At 37.0% G+C, this 20636-nt stretch overlaps 3 protein-coding genes across 12 annotated transcripts; all 3 read left to right on the forward strand.

Moving 5' to 3' along the window:
• Positions 1-710: 710 nt before the first annotated feature.
• On the forward strand, positions 711-11281 carry LOC147484605 (DNA gyrase subunit B, chloroplastic/mitochondrial-like). Of its 8 annotated transcripts, none has more exons than XM_086575873.1 (21): positions 711-1035; positions 1114-1258; positions 1333-1413; positions 1493-1606; positions 1942-1998; positions 3172-3273; positions 3576-3726; positions 3983-4059; positions 5449-5559; positions 6136-6206; positions 6629-6770; positions 7459-7557; positions 7716-7844; positions 7937-8051; positions 8436-8503; positions 9839-9952; positions 10052-10168; positions 10244-10297; positions 10397-10502; positions 10650-10780; positions 10922-11281. In XM_086575873.1, exons 1-21 carry the CDS (start codon positions 890-892, stop codon positions 10988-10990), a joined length of 2199 nt encoding a protein of 732 aa, XP_086431999.1. In that variant the 5' UTR covers positions 711-889; the 3' UTR covers positions 10991-11281. The 8 variants fall into 8 exon arrangements, 7 of the variants coding, with proteins under 7 accessions (XP_086431999.1, XP_086432002.1, XP_086432003.1 ...); XM_086575874.1 differs by having other exon boundaries at positions 775-1035; positions 8448-8503; XM_086575876.1 differs by lacking the exon at positions 9839-9952 and having other exon boundaries at positions 771-1035.
• A 1862-nt stretch (positions 11282-13143) lies between these two features.
• On the forward strand, positions 13144-17093 carry LOC147484606 (uncharacterized). Its single transcript, XM_086579775.1, has 4 exons — positions 13144-14575; positions 14933-15787; positions 16348-16777; positions 16957-17093. Exons 1-3 carry the CDS (start codon positions 13144-13146, stop codon positions 16731-16733), a joined length of 2673 nt encoding a protein of 890 aa, XP_086435901.1. The 3' UTR covers positions 16734-16777; positions 16957-17093.
• Positions 17094-17121: 28 nt separating this feature from the next.
• LOC147484607 (DNA gyrase subunit B, chloroplastic/mitochondrial-like) lies at positions 17122-20560 on the forward strand. Of its 3 annotated transcripts, XM_086575884.1 has the most exons (8): positions 17122-17143; positions 17736-17785; positions 19114-19227; positions 19327-19443; positions 19519-19572; positions 19674-19779; positions 19935-20065; positions 20202-20560. In XM_086575884.1, exons 3-8 carry the CDS (start codon positions 19171-19173, stop codon positions 20382-20384), a joined length of 648 nt encoding a protein of 215 aa, XP_086432010.1. In that variant the 5' UTR covers positions 17122-17143; positions 17736-17785; positions 19114-19170; the 3' UTR covers positions 20385-20560. The 3 variants fall into 3 exon arrangements, with proteins under 3 accessions (XP_086432010.1, XP_086432011.1, XP_086432009.1); XM_086575885.1 differs by lacking the exons at positions 17122-17143; positions 17736-17785 and adding an exon at positions 17239-17350; XM_086575883.1 differs by lacking the exons at positions 17122-17143; positions 17736-17785 and adding an exon at positions 18630-18924.
• Positions 20561-20636: the final 76 nt, after the last annotated feature.

A 20636-nucleotide genomic window follows, 5' to 3' on the forward strand; every position in this document is an offset into this window, starting at 1 on the left:
ATGAGTTGCCTGAATGAAACACAAAGACTATCATGTAGGGGCAAGACATACCAAGACTAGAGAGTAGAGACGCCACCATAAACATTAGTATTTGCATCCCAGTTAATGACAGTTTTAGAGGTACACAAACTCATCATCATCATGCTTGCCTTGATTTGGCACGAACAGGGTTCAACACATGAATTATCTATTTTTAGTCTTTATTATTGTAAGCCATCTAACATTTAGTATTTTACAGGTAAAAGCAAATGTGAAATCTAAATTAAACTAGAGTAGAGATTATTCCTATAAGCATCCTCGCTTCTTTTGCGCATCTTCAATGTGTTGATGATATATAAGCATTATTCTTGTTCTTCTTCTCCACTACAAAGATTAGTGTTTACATTCACGGAAGACAAAATAGATATTGCAAAATAATTGTGGAAGAAATAGAAGGTCATATTCGAAAGACTAATAAAACTATAACTCTATGTCTTCTATTTGACTTGGGAGTTGGAGAATATGTGTTTTGAGTTTTAACGGCAGTAACTGGTGGTATAAATGGATTTGAGACACCGAAGAATATAATATGTGGACCAAATTCGTCTTCAGCCCAAGCCCAAGTTTTCTAAATCTTCGACCCGAGTCCAGTATAAGTCAAACCCAACCAAAGTCCAAGTTATTACCCGTTTCGATATTAGGACCGCCAAATGCCAAAACCCCCGTGTATTAAAAAAAAAGTAGGGTTTAAACTTTAAAGAGCAGAGATTAAAAAAAAAAAAAGAGGGGTTATCTGCAATTTCATAATTTTAAAAAAGATAGAAAAAACTACTCCTTCGCCATTTGAAGAAGAAGAAAGATTGGAGAAACTTTATTAACTTCTTTATCTTCATCTTCATCTTCATCTTCAATGGCACTCATTAAACCCCATCGTATACCCGTTCGTCTTCTCACCTCTCGTTTCTTCACTTCTTCTTCTTCTTCCTCACTTCACTCTTTCCAACGTTCCTCATTCCTACTTTCTCGCTCTTCTCTCTTCTCAACTACTACTTCCAGGTACTTTACTTTTACCTATACCCATTTTCTTTACTTCATTTATTTAAACTATTTACATTTGTTTTGTTTTATTAATAGGACTAAATTTCAGTCAAGAAGACTAGTTTCGAGTGGGTTTCTGCTTAGAAATGCGGGTTCACCAAGGGCATTTATGTCGTCAAGTATGGCCATGGAAGCTTTTCAAGAGGAAACTTCCAAAGCTTATGGCTCTGAACAGATTCAGGTAATAATAAAACAAAGAAAAAAACAAACCCACTCAATTTATAAAGTTGTAACCTTTTTTTTTCTTATTATCAGGTATTGGAAGGATTAGACCCTGTAAGAAAAAGGCCAGGAATGTATATTGGAAGTACAGGACTTCGTGGTCTGCACCATTTGGTATTTACTATCTCTCACCACAAATGTAAACTTCAATTCACTTTAGTTGCTGAGTGTTACTATTTTTGCTATGGTCAAGGTGTATGAGATACTGGATAATGCCATTGATGAAGCCCAAGCAGGATTTGCTTCAAAAGTTGACGTCACTCTACATGCGGATAATTCCGTCAGCATCAGTGATAATGGTCGTGGGGTAAGTACATGTGTTTCTTGTTGCTTATCTTCTGATCATAGTTAAGATGGAAAAATAGAAAGAATCCTGAGAAGAGGGGCTTTGTTCTTGCATTTTGCTTTGTTAACTTTTGAGGCCTCAATACTTTCAACTTTGAAATGGATCATAAGAGACTGCAAACTCGCTTTCTACCTAGTTGTCTCTTAAGCAACTTACTGGTTGCCCAGAATAGTAATTGTATTGAGCAGAGCGTCCACATGTGATGGCTTTTAATGCTTTATCAGGGATGGAACTTAATATGGTATATTTGCGCCTGTCTCTATTTGGTTTAATTCTTATTTTCACCCATATTTCAGATTCCAACGGAATTGCATCCGGCCACCAAGAAATCCTCCTTGGAAACTGTCTTGACGGTATCATCTCTTACTTGACCTTCACTTATTACAACTGCTGAAACCTGCTATAGAGGCTCTGTTGATCATGAAATTTTTGAGTTTGAAGACCCTTCAATTTGTTTTTTGTATATGCATGCCAGTGACTTGATTTATATTACCTTTAAAACTAAAGCATGATAAACAAAGGTACAGAAGGTCAGGTTTCGTTTCAATTATGGATACAGCACGATCATTGCTAATTAGGTACCAGAACAGACTGAACAGTTGTCACTTCTTTTTCTTTGAGGAAGAATGTCTATACATTGAAAAAAGCTGAAGACCATTATTCTTGTGAAGATATTGAATTTAAAAATGTGCAATCTAATTTCTTGGTATTGGCATGTGTGTTTTGGCCGTGGTGGATCTTATATTGAAATTGGTTAAACCTTTTCTATGCTGGGGAGAAATTCAGTAGTCTGTCTCGTTAATGACAATTTGAATGTTGGTTTTATCAAGTTTACTTTTGAGGATTATCATCTTAGTTTCTAGGCATCCAAAATTAACATCATTTGAAATGATTTACTTAATATTTATAAGTCATATTCTGATCCTATAGGTGTATTCCATTGTACATGGTAATAGATCTTTCACCGTTGATATTGTTAGTGTGGAGGGGAATTTCGTAATTCTATGAAGTGGGGTTGGCGGTGATGGGATGAAATGGAGATCTCCGACATTACTAATTGTGAAACTGAGTTGTTTGAGAGTGGACTTAGTTTGCCATTGTCAATGAACTTGAGGATGCTGTGAAGTACATTTTACAACGGGTGGAAACAGGAAATATGGGAGAGGTTCCCTTTTTGTCATTTTATTGCATTTTAAAAGTTGAATATAGTGTAATAATCTAATTGAATGACACAAAACTTTTTAGAGAAGATTCCAGATCGTGGACACCTGGGTGGATGGAAAATTACCATCCTTAAACAAAATCTAAGCCGAATAAGCTTGAATGCCCAAAATACACGTCGGGTTTTAAGGTTACCTGTTCCTCTTTTTTGGTGTGGAGAGTTAAATGTTTTTGGAGCTTTCCATGAATTGTTTGCATCCGGTTGTGTAGGATCTGGATTCTTTAGGAAAACAATTATTGCTTATACCAAGGTAAATTTCTGCCTCTGATTAACTTGATGCTTTGGACTGATCACACTGTTTCAGGTCTTGCATGCGGGTGGCAAATTTGGTGGTTCAAGCAGTGGCTACAGTGTTTCTGGGGGATTACATGGTGTGGGCTTATCTGTTGTTAATGCTTTGTCAGAGGTACCTGTTTTCTTCTGTTGCAATTTATTTTTACTGCTAAATATTCATCTCTGGATCCCATGGCATCAAACTTTTATAGTTTATGCACAGCTTTGTGTCTAGGCACAAAAACATCAAAACATAGACACAAGTTTTTCCCCTTGTGTCTAAAGTGTTGAATCAGATGCATATATCAAAAGCACTACGGACTCTGATTTACGTCGAAGATGTTCTGACATATTGCCAACTTCTTGCCCTGGTTTGCAGATGGCAACTTAATGTTATGTGCTTTTTATTCTAATTAAGTAATTTTCTGTGAACAGGCATTGAAAGTTACAGTTTGGCGTGATGGGATGGAATACCAACAGAAATATTCTCGTGGAAAACCGGTGACAGCTTTAACTTCTCATATACTTCCAGCTGAATTAAGTGCTGCTCGGGGAACAAAAATTAGGTTCTGGCCTGATACAAAAGGTATTTTATTTTATTTTCTTTCCTTCCGAATTCACATGCTCAATACTGTGTTTGATACTGAAGGTTTCCAGTAGCCTACTGGTCAAGCCTTGGGAGGTTGGCCCAAGGTCTTGGGGAACAAATCCCATCTTCACCTGGGAAAGGGGATTTAAGGGTTTCCGGTAATAGAGTTGTGACTAGAATAAAAAGTTCATCATCGATGTTATCAACCATATCAAGGTTTTCAGTACTTGTGTTATTTGATTTGTATTTGCAGTTTTTACTACTTCAGTCGAGTTTGACCACACCACAGTAGCTGGACGAATCAGGGAACTTGCTTTTCTGAACCCCGAGGTAATGCTATACTTTTAAACTACAAACATCTTACACTTTTCAGTAGATAATTCCTACGAGGACCACATTCTGAATAACCCTTTTGGTTTCCTGTGTGCTTGATGTCAATCTGCGGTTCTAGTTTTGATGTAAGAACTGGGATCTTTATCTTTGAAGTTTGATCCTCAAGTCTCACTTTTGGAGCTTATTCTTAGGATGAAAAAGAATTTGAGTATACCTTTCAGATATGTATTTCTAGACAAACTGCCAAAGTAGACGTTGGGGGGGGGGAGAGGGAAAGGTTTCATTAGAAACAAGTAGGTCGAGAAAACCTAAAACAAGACCCATAAAAAACAAGATTGCATTCAGAAGCTTTTCGTGGAATATGTACGATGATTCAATGAATATGGTTTTCAAGGGTTGTGGGTTGTTGATGGTAGTTGCTCTTAGGTTGTGGATGGATATCCTTAATTTTCTTTACATTTCCATGATGGAAGTGAAGAACCTCATTGGTTTAGGGTGCGAAGGAGAACAGAACAGAAGAGTTGAGAGGAGATGTTTGTTGTAACTCCTGTTTAACATCTTTATTTTTCCACTATGTTACATGGACACACCATATTTAAAAAATAATATGTGTCGGATACGTATCCACGTGGTCGTGTTGGACACACGGACACATATTGTATGTGAACCACAGTTTTAATATTTCACCGTGTCAGACACTTCGTATCCGTGTCAATGTAACTGAGTTTTTCCGATGGTTGTTGGCTTATCTTCGATGGAATGGAAATTTAAGAATACACAAATATCCGATTTGGTTTTATTAATATGTGGTGATTTGGTCCATTGTTTTAGTTAGTCTTATATTAGGTTTCAAATACAAACCCCTCCCCCCCCCCCACACCCACCACCACCCACACACAACAACAACAGCAAACAAATTCCCATCTTTGCATTGACTCCCCTTTCAATCTATGTTTTGTACATCTGTTGCATGAAAAATTAGTTCATTCCTCTAATCTGGGGGAATCATTTGTGGATGTTAAGGGCTGCTACGAGAATGATGAGTCTTTAAGGCATGATAGATTCTACATTTCACACAATTTAAAATCCATTGCTTGAACTGATGAGCTACAATTAATAAAGGTGCCTTGAACCTTTGGTTCTGTATCTTTTTTTCCTTTATATTATTCTTTTGGTTCTTGCTTTCTGTGCTTTCTTGTCAATTATATTGAGCATATTATTTCACAATGCCAACTTTTATGATAGTGTATTAGTGTATACTCTTTGCTTGTGACTCATCGTCGAGCTGTGAGGGTTTTTCTCAAAGTGCCTGACTAATCTTTTGCATGTTGCGTCATCCTTTTTTTTGGGTTTTTCTCTCTGGTGGCTCTCTTCTGTTCTTTTCAGCTTACCATCACTTTAAGAAAGGAGGACGATGATCCAGAAAAGACGCAACACAATGAGTACTATTATGCTGGTGGGTTGCTCGAGTACGTGAAATGGTTAAATTCAGATAAGGTATTTAGTTTGTGGCTCAAGTGTTCTTTGTTTCCAGTGTCATTATGGTAATCAATTCTGATGTGGAAGAAATTATTCACTAAACTTGTTAAATTAGGTTTTACCCAAAACCTTTCATTATATATTTTATTTTGGTGGGTTGGACCATTTCTCAGTAGAAGGTCCATGATGCACCAAATTTCTGTTTGTATATTCGATAAAGGAATTATGTTAAAAGATATAGAGAATGAACAAGATGCACATTTCCTATGCTTCAAACCTATGCTACATGGACACACAATATTTTGAGAATAACCCATGTCGGATGCGTATTCACGTGTTGCATGTGATATACCTCAATTTTTGATATTACGCCAATATTTTCGCTGTGTCAGAGACTTCATATCTGTGTCGGATACAGACACACCTATCTGTGTCAATGTAACTTAGCTTCAAACAATATACATAGGTCTCTCTCTCTTGATAGGTTAAGACACTATGGTTCCAATGTGTGTTGTAGAGCATTCAGCATTTAATCAAAGTTTTCGCTTCATGCCATGCTTACCTCAATATGGCTAAATGGTGTTTTTTGTCCAGAAACCAATTCATGATACTGTTGGCTTCAGAAAAGAAGTAGAAGGCATCACAATTGATTTAGCTCTCCAATGGTAAGATATTTATATCCGTCGTTCTAAGTTCTGATTTAGACTTTTAAGTCCTCATCACTCTATTGGAATGACATGTACATTCCAATAGAGTATAAACTATACGAACTGATGCTTCAATAGGGCAATTGCTGACTTGTTGTATTGGGTATGTCAGCACTCAGCAGTGAGATGCTTATGCCAAATTACATTGCAATGAAGTCTTATAAGTCATCCTCAAACTTGATGGAAGTATCCTCATAGAATGTAGCACACACTCTTTCAAAATTACCTTACTATCACATACCAAAACTATTTTAGTGGTAGATAGAAAGGACAATGTTGTACTTGACCAAAGCTTCCCCATTGTCTATGGAATGGTGTGTCCATTTAAATTGTTAATTTAATTTTTTTAATTTTATTTCTTTTTTGTTGTCATTTTTTAGGTGTTCAGATGCATATTCAGATACAGTGCTTGGATATGCTAATAGCATAAGAACAGTTGATGGTGGTACACATATCGATGGTGTCAAAGCTTCTTTGACAAGAACACTCAATAACCTTGGGAAGAAGTCGAAACTTATCAAGGTACCCTCCTCAGTTTATATCTCCCAATCATCTTTCGACAATAACTTTTTGATTACGATCCCTATGCTATTTAAATTTGTCCACTGTGTTTCAACATGTCTCCAAAACTCATTCTGCCCTGTATGTATTTTTTTTTTTTTTTTTATTGGCAAGCCTGTTTTAAATGAGATCAGTAACTGATTGAAACCCCAGACCTCCATCATCCAAAGGTTTTATATTTGCTGTATGTATTTAACCATTGAATCCCTTTATATTTCATTGGCCCAACCAGAATTTTGAGGCAGCTGTGGTTAATGATTGCATGATGTCACCACTTGTATTAATAGCCAAGTAAGATCAGTGATATGGATAAGGTTTTCTTTGTTGCAATCAGATTTTCTCAGTATTTAGGCAATCAAATGATGAGAGCTTCAACTTACATAAAGTGAATGTTGCATGTCCCTGGGATGTCATAGACTCATAGCAAAGCAGATGGACTAATAAACTAAAATGGCAAGACGAACATAAATTTTAGTATTCCTAGGCTAAGTACTGATTGAATTTGTTTTAATTTTTGAATTCTAGCTAAGGGGTTGATTAAAACTTCAAAAAAACAAAAACTGAATAACTAATTTTATGTCTATCACCTTTCTCCGGTATGTTCTTGATTACAATTAATGTTTTTGGTTTGTGGTTTGTACCATTCCAGGAAAAGGACATTAGCTTGAGTGGAGAACATGTAAGAGAGGGATTAACATGTGTAATCTCTGTAAAGGTCCCAAACCCGGAGTTTGAAGGGCAAACTAAGGTGTGTGTTGTATCATCGTTTTATTCAATAGATTATTCATGCATATAATCTTCAACCAAAATGTATATTCATTTCTTACATGGTGATGAAACTTCTCACTTGCTCGCTTGAGATCATCATTTCTTATTTGACTTTCCTCTTCTTTTCGATTCTGAAAGACAAGGTTGGGTAATCCAGAAGTGCGAAGAGTGGTCGATCAATCGGTACAAGAGTATCTCACCGAGTACTTAGAACTACATCCAGATGTACTTGATTTGATTCTCTCAAAATCTTTAAATGCTCTTAAGGTAGTTTTCTATAAAAATGTTTTTACTAATTTTTTGAAGCTCGATTAGCGTTACCCTTTGTTTGATGCATTATATGTTGTTTCCTTATTTAGGCAGCTCTGGCAGCTAAGAGAGCAAGGGAATTAGTGAGACAAAAGAGTGTTCTAAAATCATCTTCTCTTCCTGGAAAGCTGGCTGATTGCTCAGCTACAGATCCTGTAGAATCTGGTATACTCTGCTTCCTCTACTCTACGCGCTCATGATTATCGTTCTACGATGATAAATGTCTAATAAATGTCAAGGATGATTTGAACAGTTAATAGATTGACTAGGACGAGTGGTAATTATGATGATCAATCTGATTGGCTGAAAATTTTGTTTCCTTCAGAAGTTGGATACATGAATATTATTTCCTTCATATATGCCATAAGGGAAATTATTGGTATTAGAGTCAGCTATTTCAGTCTAAGTCTGACGAAACAAATCATTCAACTGATGAATGATCATAAAATTGTAACTACCTTTGTGCCTGTTAATCATGGGGTCCTTGTTACATTTGATGGTGTCTTCTTATGAAAAATATATTTATAAATTGTCCATACATTCTACCAGAGATCTTTATAGTTGAAGGCGATTCAGCTGGTGGTAGTGCAAAACAAGGTCGTGATAGGCGCTTCCAGGTGAACTCTCACTTACTCTTTGCAAGCGTTCCATAATTAATTGTTACCATCATCCTGCATTAGTGTAAAAGTAAACCAGCGGACTTGACTTTGCTGGGCTCATTTGATGAAGCAAAACCTATTTTTGTGAAAAGAGTTGTCTTCGAAAGAACTGTATGTGCTTGGTAGCGGCAGACTCAGTACTGCCTGGAATCCTATCTGGTGTAACAAACAAACACTTCTCCTTCTCCACCGCCCCCCCAGTCCCCCACACACACAAAATAAAATAATAAAGAATAGTAATAAAATAATAATAATAAAAATAAAAAAATGATAGGTTGGAATTACGAACTATTTGTGGATCTGTTCTTCTTCTCATCCCACATTTTGAAACAAAGAGAGTAAGTCCAGCGTTTGATCCGTATGTCCCCCTTTCTTCATCTCCTGTTTCTTATGGAACAACCAATAGACAAACGTGCCTGGTTTGAGGATCTTACGTAGAACCCTTGCATCTTTCAGTGCTTCTTCTTCTAGTACACTGTTTGTTTTAGAAAATGTGTTAAGATTTTGTTTGGTGTTAGAGGTTCAACTTATTCAACTATATCGTTCTTGTCTTCTGTAGTTCATTTGTTGAACAAAGGTTTTAATTCAATTGAAGATTGAGGTTCAAGATTCTTATTTAGAGGTCGCTAATCTTTGGTTGTTATGGCGAGGTTTGATTTGTTTCCTTTCCAGTTCCAAACGATGTAGTAGGATTGTCGTCTACGTAAAAGCATGAGCTGTTAGTGTATTAATGTTTTATTGGTATCTTTGAGGGTTTCTTTGAGCTCTGTGTTCTATTTAGTTGAAGCACTAGAAGCGATTGACAAAATGGCAGACTATCAACTTACTGGTGGCTTGAGAAAAACATTCAATTTTACGGAGTTGCAACTATCCAAGAAAACCTATCCTTAAACTACCCCACTAGCGGACCTGTCTAGACCGTCAAACAAATGGAAAAGAACATCACTACAAACTGCGATTTGTATGGATGGGGGACTCAGTGGTCTAGTGTTATCCAGAAGGCTCAATATAGTTGAACTGAGATGCACAACCCCATGTTTTCCAAATCAGACGAGGACATAAAGTGCATAGCCGCCTTTAATGGTAGCTATTTACTTTATTGTTTGGGCACAGTTGAACTTGCTTGGCCAAGTCAATATCTTAATTTTGAACGTCTGTGATTTTTTAAGTTCCACCATATAATTTGTGCACGTGAGACTACATTCCATGTGGAATAAATTTCCTTCCTACATGGATAAAATTGTCGAATGTAGAATTTTGAGAAGATTTCATATTATACTTTTATTGATACAGGCCATTCTCCCATTACGAGGTAAAATTCTGAACATTGAAAGGAAGGACGAGGCAGCTATGTACAAAAATCAAGAAATTCAAAATCTTATTCTTGCCCTTGGACTTGGTGTGAAGGTTATCACAAACATTTTATTTGCTCCTAGAGTTGTTTTCCTGTTTCACCAACCAGTTTCTATTATATGTACTAAATGGTTTTACTCTTGTTCATTTCAGGGTGAAGATTTTAAGAAGGAAGCCCTTCGCTACCATAAGATCATCATCATGACTGATGCTGATGTGGATGGTGCTCACATCCGAACTCTTCTGTTGACATTCTTTTATAGATATCAGGTAGAGCAAAGTCTTTCATTCATAATCATCAAGTACCAGTTGAAACAATGATTTAAGTTTTTTCTTGTAATGCAGAAAGCTCTATTTGATGAAGGCTGCATTTATGTGGGTGTTCCACCTCTGTATAAGGTATGGTTTTCTTCATCTTTTATTTTTTTTTATAAATACTTGAATATTGTATGCCTTGGCCCATCTCCAAATTCCTCATGTCTATAATGTGTGTATCAGGTTGAGAGGGGTAAACAGGCACACTATTGTTATGACGAGGCACAGCTTAAAACTCTTCAGAGTACTTTCCCTTCAAATGCATCATATAACATCCAAAGGTTTAAAGGTTAGAAAACTTTTGACGTTTAAAGTGAAGAGACATGCTTTGTCATTGAGTTTCATTTATTTCATGTATATGTGCAATTGAGTTTTGTTTATCTCCTATCTATACCCAATTAAGTTTCTTATCTCTTGTCTATGTGCAATAAAAAAGGCTTAGGGGAGATGATGCCTCTACAATTATGGGAAACAACAATGGATCCTGAAAAAAGGATGCTGAAGCAATTGGTTGTTGAAGATGCTGCGGAAGCAAATATGGTGTTCTCGTCTCTCATGGGGGAACGAGTAAGAAAAAAAAAACCTTTTACCTAACCTTTTACTAAACTCAAAGTGCAAGCAAATCTTTGATTCATATTGCTTCTTAAATAGCCAGCCGCAGTCTGAATGCCTTGTACCTAATGACCCGTCTTTACAATTTTGAATCAGGTGGACGTTCGGAAGGAACTCATAACGAAAGCTGCAAGCACGTTTAGTCTTGAGCAGCTGGACATTTGATACATTTGTTCAGACCCCAAGATGTACACAGTTTCAGCAAACTGTTGCCCAAAACATCGTGTCAAAATTTACCTCGAAGCGGGTTTTTGGATTGAAAGGGGTCATATCATTTGTGAAAGTTATCTATTAAGCGGTTTTCAATGGATAACTTGTATTCCGCTTCAGAGTATGCTAACGTTTTTGGGGGTTGGGAAATAGGTTGGGGGACTTGACTTCATTATGTATCCTGCTTTGGAAGGAATTTGAATGCCATACATTTTGTTAATGAAAGCCTAATGTAAATTTTCTAATGTCTACTTCTTCTTATTCGAAAATAAATAAATTAATGAAAAGATTTAAATTAAAACAAACTACATAAACCTATTACATGCTTGTTTAGGGAAAGGTTTTGCAGATTCGGCCCTTTCATCTTATGAGCAGAATGGGTGTTCATATCGAGCATTGCAGGTTTTCAGTCTGATGATAATGGAGAGAGTAAAGCCTAACTCGATTACCATTGCTAGCGCTGTTTCTACAAATTTGTTGTTGCTTTGACATGGAAAGGAGATCCTGACGCGTTGGTCTCAGATTTGCTCGTTGCCAACTCGCTGGTAGATTTGTATGCTAAATGTCGAACTGTAGAGGTTGCTCATTGGAAATTCAATTCTATCAAACAAAAGGATCTGATATTATGGAATGCCATGCTTGCGGGTTATGCACAGAAAGGTTGTCGTGAGGAAACTTTTGAGCTTTTTAATGAGATGAAATCTCTAGGTGTGGAGCCCGATGTTATTACATGGAATGGGCTGATCACAGGTTATACCCAGAACGGAGATGGGATAATGGCTCTTGAGTTCTTTTATAGAATGTGTGAAACAAATACAAAGCCAAATACAATCACGTTGTCTGGGGACTTAGCAGCTTGTTCCCTGGTGAAGGATTTGAAATTAGGGAAGGAAATCCATGGGTTTGTTATTACTTATTAGAAAACAGATCGAGTTGTCCACTGGTGTAGGAAGTGCTCTTATAACAATGTACTCGGGATGTGATCACATGGAATGGGCCTGCTCTGTGTTCAATGTCCTTTCCGATAAAGATGTAGTTGTTTGGAATTCAATTATTTCTGCTTGTGCTCAGCATGGACAGGGGGTTAGTGCTTTGAACTTTTTGAGAGGAATGCTCGTAAGCGACATTGAACCCAACAAGGTAATACTTGTCTCGGTTCTCCCTGCTTGTGCAAGGTTGGCCGCACTGTGGCAGGGTAAAGAGATTCACCAGTTTTTTTTATCAGGAGAGGGTTTGATATGCAAATTTTTGGATTCTGGGGAGATTAAGAAGAACTTCCTCTTTGCACAACATGCTTCTCAGAAGAAGCATGTTGTAGAGATACGGATGTTAGCCAAGATTAAGTTCTACCAAAGCCTCAAAGGCTCAAACAGTGTATAGAAGTAGCCAACCTAACATATCAGGAAATAATTTTAAGCCAATCAACTCCGTTCAAAGCTCTATATTAGTCAAGTTGAAATTTTAGTCTGTGGCCTGTGGTGAGTGACATTCACTGGGGGTTTCGTAACTGCATCTAGTTTTGGAAAACTACTGACTTGAGGCCATGCTTGGGACTAGTCAAGCTGCAATGTGTATGCAATATTGTACATTTTTTATCACATTTATAAGCTCGTGGAATATGTATTATCATGTTTTATTGGTCTCGTCTCATGGGTAATTAATTTCATCTCTATGTGACCACGACAAAAGAGAAGGGGCCTTTGATTTTAAACTTTGAATATTACTTTTTGGTTTTAAATGAAATATGCTTACGTGGTTGATGTAAAATGATTTATTGAGAAAATATATGGAGCAAATTATTCTACACGGCAAGACTAATGGAGATCTTCACAGGCAATATATGCTCCTATATATTAAGAAAATGATTTATTAAGAAAATATATGGAGCAAAAACACCGTATCATCATCTCTGCTTGACTCTTTCCTCTCCTTTGTCTATTAGTTCTCCAGAATCCAGATAAACCAGTTTTGAGTTCTACTCGACATTATATTGAAAATGACTCTGATTACCAAATTATTCTACACCACAACACTAATGGAGATCTTGACAAGCAATGCTCCTATATATTACTACACCACATACCTTTTAGTTTATACAATTCCCAAAGATGGCATTTACAGTTTTTAACTTTTACATCATCTTCCTACTCTTTAACCAATTGATCTCACTAACAAAACCTTCTATGGCCACCTCTGGAAATGAGACTGATCTCCAGTCTCTAATCGCTATTAGAGATGGAATTCAAGGCGGCTTAAGCTCCTGGAACCAATCTTTCCATTTCTGTCAGTGGCAAGGAATTACATGTGGCAAGCGTCATCAAAGAGTCATAAGTTTGAATCTTTCCAGCCATAGTTTGGCTGGATCGTTATCGCCTCATATTGGAAACCTCACTTTCTTAAGGGTCATCGACTTGCAGCACAATCAACTCTACGGTGATATCCCACAAGAAACCGGTCGCTTGTCTCGTCTTCAAGAACTCACTCTGTTCGATAACACTTTTGAAGGAGAAATTCCAGTCAATCTAACCCAATGTATTGAACTCAGGGTCCTTCATATAAGTTCGAACAAATTTACAGGGAATATTCCGGCAGAGCTTGGCTCATTGTCAAAGCTTGAAGTCTTGGGTATTGGAAGAGCCAATCTGACAGGAGTGCTACCACCTTCTTTAGGTAATCTTTCGTCGCTTCAAAAATTCTCAACAGGTGTAAATCATTTGGTTGGAAGTATTCCAGCCAGCTTTGGTAGACTGTCAAACTTAAATTATTTCAGTGTTTCAGTTAATAGACTGTCTGGTGAGGTCCCTTCAACAATTTTCAACATCTCATCCCTGAATGAAAAATTAGCAATTTCCTATAACCAATTTAGTGGTAGTCTTCCACAAGACATGGGCATCACTCTTCCTAATCTCGCTGTTTTCTGGGGTGCTGGAAATCAACTTTCTGGACTACTCCCAGTTTCATTAGCTAATGCTTCTAAACTCCAAGATTTTGATATTCCAGAAAACAATTTTAAGGGACAAGTTCCTAAGGATTTTCAATTCCCTCAAACTATTGAACGGCTAAATCTTGGACGTAATCATCTAGGAACAGGAGAAGCTCATGATTTGAGTTTTATCACTTATTTGACCAACTCCAGTAATCTAAAGGTATTGGGCTTGGACGAAAACAATTTTGGAGGTGTTTTCCCGAACTCAATTACCAATCTCTCCAAGCAAATGGAGAGGTTGTATCTAGGAAAAAATCAAATATCTGGAATTATCCCAGAAGGGATTGGGAACCTGGTCAGTTTATTTATATTAGAACTCATGTCTAATAACTTTTCCGGTAGAATTCCATCTTCTATTGGAAAACTCCGTAGTTTACAGGGGTTATATCTGTTCGAAAACAAATTATCTGGACCGATCCCATCTTCTCTCGCAAACAATACTAAATTGAGTGAATTGTATTTGGGAAGGAACAGACTGGAAGGAAACATTCCTTCAGGTCTTGGTGCTCTTAGCCATTTGCAAAAACTAAGTCTGGAACAAAACAACCTAAATGGTACCCTACCTAAAGAGACCTTTTTCCTTTCCTCTCTGCTTTATCTTAACTTCTCTATGAACTCCTTAACTGGTTCCCTACCTTTAGAAGTAGGAAAACTTAAAAACCTTGTTGATATCAAAGGCCCGGAAATAAGTTGTCCGGTTTAATACCTAGTACTCTTGGTGAGTGTTTGAGTCCGGAAAAGTTGTACTTGGACGATAATTTGTTTGAAGGGACAGTTCCTCAATCTTTGAGTTCTTTAAAGAATGTCCAAGAGTTAGATCTATCAAGCAACAATTTGTCGGTGAAATTCCAAAATATTGGGAGAACTTTCGTATCTCCGAATATTAAATCTATCCTTCAATAAATTTGAAGGTGAGGTACCAATGAACGGAATTTTTAAAATTACAGCAATTTTTCAGGTTGTTGGAAATTCCGATCTCGTGGGGTATCGTGAACTGCAATTGCCGCCATGCCGATTTACGCAATCGGTCCGATCTTTCAAAATAGCCGTTATCATCGGTCTTGGCGTGTTCATTCTTTTGGCATCATGTTCTCTAATATTTTACTTGAGAAGAAAAAGTAAACCTAAAACGGCTTCTTCACAATCATTCAGTGATCAACATGTTAAGGTCTCTTACGGAGATCTTTCTCAAGCAACTCGTGGATTTTCTCCAACAAATCTTGTTGGTTCAGGTGGTTTCGGCAGTGTGTATAAGGGAATGCTCAACCAATATGAAACTGTTGTTGTTGTTAAGGTGTTCAAACTTCAATTGAGAGGAGCGTTAAAGAGTTTCATGGCAGAGTGTGAATCATTGCGTTATATCCACCATCGAAATCTTGTTAAGATTCTAACTTCTTGCTCTAGTGTGGATTATGAAGGAAATGAATTCAAAGCACTAGTCTTTGAGTTCATGCAAAATGGAAGTTTAGAGAAGTGGTTGCATCAAGAGATTAGTGAACAAGATGAAGAATTGAATTTGAACCTGCTACAAAGACTAAATGTCGCCGTTGATGTTGCTTCTGCACTTAGCTATCTTCATCACGAGTGCCACGTTTTGGTTATTCATCGTGATCTAAAGCCAAGCAATGTGCTTCTTGATAATAATATGGTAGCTCATGTTGGTGATTTTGGTTTAGCAAAGCTTTTTTCGGGATCAATGGAGAACTTGCATGATAATCAAAGTACATCAACTTGGGTAAAAGGATCTATTGGCTATGCCGCTCCAGGTAGGAATTTCAATAATGTTGATTTAAATTATTTTTCCAATTCATAAATGTATGAAATCAATATCGCGTATACTACATTAGTTGAAATCTTTATGTGCAGCCACATTATACTGACCGGTCTCAAGTCCTTTACCTCTTTTCTTCCCGTGTTAAGTTCAATGCCATTAACACCCCAGTTGCATGAGCTGATATAGGTACATGAGGGCCTTGGATAGTTGGAGCTTATATCATAGTTATTAAAAGAGGGAAAAGGAATTGTTAGAGAGAATAAAAACCATCAACTTGATTTAATTCTTTTCAGCCCATGCTAGTTGAGTTAAAATTGAAAAGATCGAGGATGAAAGAATCATGGTTGTGGTGGTAATTAAGCTAGTTTGTTTACTTCTATCAATATCTTAACTGACAATTGCGAGGACATTTATTATGATATGACTATTAAAATTATTTTTCTTTTTTTTCTTTTTTTCAATTTCTTTTTGTTGGCCAATGGCTCTTAATATGTATATATATTTTATATTTAAATGTTTAATGGAAACTAGCGATTGATGTATATGTTGCAGAATATGGTATGGGAGCTGATGCATCCACACAGGGTGATGTGTATAGTTATGGAATTCTGGTGTTGGAAATGTCCACAGGAAAGAGACCAACCGATGAGCTGTTTAAAGACGGTTTAAGCCTCCATAGGTATGCTAGCAATGGTTTGCAAGATCAAATTGTAAGGATTGTAGATCCAATACTTCTATTTGATGGAGATGACACTTTAGGAGATACTTATAGCATGAGAATTGGCAGCCACAGAAGAACAAAACTACTAGAGTGCATGAATGCATTAGTCAGAATTGGGGTTGCATGTTCTGTGGAATCACCATCAGAAAGAATGGATATTAGAGATGTCAATAGAGAATTACACGCTATCAGAGACACATGCATTTCTTGGTACTAGGATACACAAAAGTCGAACCATGACAATTTTTTCTATACAAAGATGTAAGAGCTTGAGACTAATTATTGCTTCTGAATCATGTTTATTTTATTTTATTTTTTGATTGGCAAGCCTGTTTTATATGAGATCAGTAACTCTTTGGTGCTGACGGGTTCGACCCATGAGACCTCAGTATTATCACCCAAAGGTTTTACACTTTGGTGCTGACGGGGTTCGACCGCAGGCCTCTTTGGTGCTGACGGGGTTCGACCGTAGACCTATGGTGCTGACGATTCTGAAAGACAAGGTTGGGTAATCCAGAAGTGCGAAGAGTGGTCGATCAATCGGTACAAGAGTATCTCACTGAGTACTTAGAACTACATCCAGATGTACTTGATTTGATTCTCTCCAAATCTTTAAATGCTCTTAAGGTAGTTTTCTATAAAAGTGTTTTTACTAATTTTTTGAAGCTCAATTAGCGTTACCCTTTATTTGATGCATTATATGTTGTTTCCTCATTTAGGCAGCTCAGGCAGCTAAGAGAGCAAGGGAATTAGTGAGACAAAAGAGTGTTCTAAAATCATCTTCTCTTCCTGGAAAGCTGGCTGATTGCTCAGCTACAGATCCTGCAGAATCTGGTATACTCTGCTTCCTCTACTCTACACCCTCATGATAAATGTGTAATAAATGTCAAGGATGATTTGAACAGTTAATAGATTGACTAGGACGAGTGGTAATTATGATAATCAATCTGATTGGCTGAAAATTTTATTTCCTTCAGAAGTTGGATACATGAATATTATTTCCTTCATAAATGTCATAAGGGAAATTATTGGTATTAGAGTCAGCTATTTCAGTCTAAGTCTGACGAAACAAATCATTCAACTGATGAATGATCATAAAATCATAACTACCTTTGTGCTTGTTAATCATGGGGTACTTGTTACATTTCATGGTGTCTTCTTATGAAAAATATATTTATAAATTGTCCATACATTCTACCAGAGATCTTTATAGTTGAAGGTGATTCAGCTGGTGGTAGTGCAAAACAAGGTCGTGATAGGCGCTTCCAGGTGAACTCTCAGTTACTCTTTGCAAGTGTTCCATAATTAATTGTTACCATCATCCTGCATTAGTGTAAAAGTAAACCTGCGGACTTGACTTTGCTGGGCTCATTTGATGAAGCAAAACCTATTTTTGTGAAAAGAGTTGTCTTCGAAAGAACTGTATGTGCTTGGTAGCGGCAGACCCAGTACTGCCCGGAATCCTGTCTGGTGTAACAAACCAACACTCCTCCTCCTCAACCCCCAACCCCACACCCCACCCCACACACACACACACACAAAATAAAATAATAAAGAATAGTAATAAAATAATAATAATAAAAATAAAAAAATGATAGGTTGGAATTACGAACTATTTGTGGATTTGTTCTTCTTCTCATCCCACATTTTGAAACAAGGAGAGTAAGTCCAGCGTTTGATCCGTATGTCCCCCTTTCTTCATCTCCTGTTTCTTATGGAACAGCCAATAGACAAACGTGCCTAGTTTGAGGATCTTACATAGAACCCTTGCACCTTTCAGTGCTTCTTCTTCTAGTACACTGTTTGTTGTAGAAAATGTGTTAAGATTTTGTTTGGGGTTAGAGGTTCAACGTATTCAACTATATCGTTCTTGTCTTCTGTAGTTCATTTGTTGAACAAAGGTTTTAATTCAATTGAAGATTGAGGTTCAAGATTCTTATATAGAGGTCGCTAAATCTTTGGTTGTTATGGCGAGGTTTGATTTGTATATTTTCCAGTTCCAAACGATGTAGTAGGATTGCCGTCTACGTAAAAGCATGAGCTGTTAGTGTTTTAATCTTTTATTGGTATCTTTGAGGGTTGCTCTGAACCCTGTGTTCTGTTTAGTTGAAGCACTAGAAGCGATTGACAAAATGCCAGACTATCAACTTACTGGTGGCTTGAGAAAAACATTCAATTTTACGGAGTTGCAACTATCCAAGAATTCCTATCCTTAAACTACCCCACTAGCGGACCTGTCTAGACCGTCAAACAAATGGAAAAGAACATCGCTACAGACTGCGATTTGTATGGATCGGGGACTCAGTGGTCCAGTGTTATCCAGGAGGCTCGGTATAGTTGAACTGAGATGCACAACCCCATGTTTTCCAAATCAGACGAGAACATAAAGTGCATAGCCGCCTTTAATGGTAACTATTTACTTTATTGTTTGGGCACAGTTGAACTTGCTTGGCCAAGTCAATATCTTAATTTTGAACGTCTGTGATTTTTTAAGTTCCACCATATAATTTGTGTACGTGAGACTACATTCCATGTAGGATAAAATTGTCGAATGCAGAATTTTGAGAAGATTTTATATTATACTTTTATTGATACAGGCCATTCTCCCATTACGAGGTAAAATTCTGAACATTGAAAGGAAGGACGAGGCAGCTATGTACAAAAATCAAGAAATTCAAAATCTTATTCTTGCCCTTGGACTTGGTGTGAAGGTTATCACAAACATTTTATTTGCTCCTAGAGTTGTTTTCCTGTTTCACCAACCAGTTTCTATTATATGTACTAAATGGTTTTACTCTTGTTCATTTCAGGGTGAAGATTTTAAGAAGGAAGCCCTTCGCTACCATAAGATCATCATCATGACTGATGCTGATGTGGATGGTGCTCACATCCGAACTCTTCTGTTGACATTCTTTTATAGGTATCAGGTAGAGCAAAGTCTTTCATTCATAATCATCAAGTACCAGTTGAAACAATGATTTAAGTTTTTTCTTGTAATGCAGAAAGTTCTATTTGATGAAGGCTGCATTTATGTGGGTGTTCCACCTCTGTATAAGGTCTGGTTTTCTTCATCTTTTATTTTTATTTTTATAAATACTTGAATATTGTATGCCTTGGCCCATCTCTAAATTCCTCATGTCTATAATGAGCGTATCAGGTTGAGAGGGGTAAACATGCACACTATTGTTATGAGGAGGCACAGCTTAAAACTCTTCAGAGTACTTTCCCTTCAAATGCATCATATAACATCCAAAGGTTTAAAGGTTAGAAAACTTTTGAGGTTTAAAGTGAAGAGACATGCTTTGTCATTGAGTTTCATTTATTTCATGTATATGTGCAATTGAGGTTTAAAGAGACATGTTTTGTTTATCTATACCCAATTAAATTTCTTATCTCTTGTCTATGTGCAATAAAAAAGGCTTAGGAGAGATGATGCCTCTACAATTATGGGAAACAACAATGGATCCTGAAAAAAGGATGCTGAAGCAATTGGTTGTTGAAGATGTTGCGGAAGCAAATATGGTGTTCTCGTCTCTCATGGGGGAACGAGTAAGAAAAACCGTTTAGCTAGCCTTTTACTAAACTCAAAGTGCAAACAAATCTTTGATTCATATTGCTTCTTAAGTAGCCAGCAGCAGTCTGAATGCCTTGTACCTAATGACCCGTCTTTACAATTTTGAATCAGGTGGATGTTCGGAAGCTGCAAGCACGTTTAGTCTTGAGCAGCTGGACATTTGATACATTTGTTCAGACCCCAAGATGTACACAGTTTCAGCAAACTGTTGCCCAAAACATCGTGGCAAAATTGACCTCGAAGCGGGTTTTTGGATTGAAAGGGGTCATATCATTTATGAAAGTTATCTATTAAGCGGTTTTCAATGGATAACTTGTATTCCTTCTGCTTCAGAGTATGCTAACGTTTTTGGGGGTTGGGAAATAGGTTGGGGGACTTGACTTCATTATGTATCCTGCTTTGGAAGGAATTTGAATGCTATGCATTTTGTTAATGAAAGCCTAATGTAAATTTTCTAATTTCATTTTATATATCTGATCTCTACTTACTTCTTATTCAAAAATAAATAAATTAAATGAAAAGATTTAAAATTAAAACAAGCTACAT

The sequence above is a fragment of the Coptis chinensis genome, chromosome 8 (assembly GCF_015680905.1).
Source record: "Coptis chinensis isolate HL-2020 chromosome 8, ASM1568090v1, whole genome shotgun sequence".
Lineage (NCBI taxonomy): Eukaryota > Viridiplantae > Streptophyta > Magnoliopsida > Ranunculales > Ranunculaceae > Coptis > Coptis chinensis.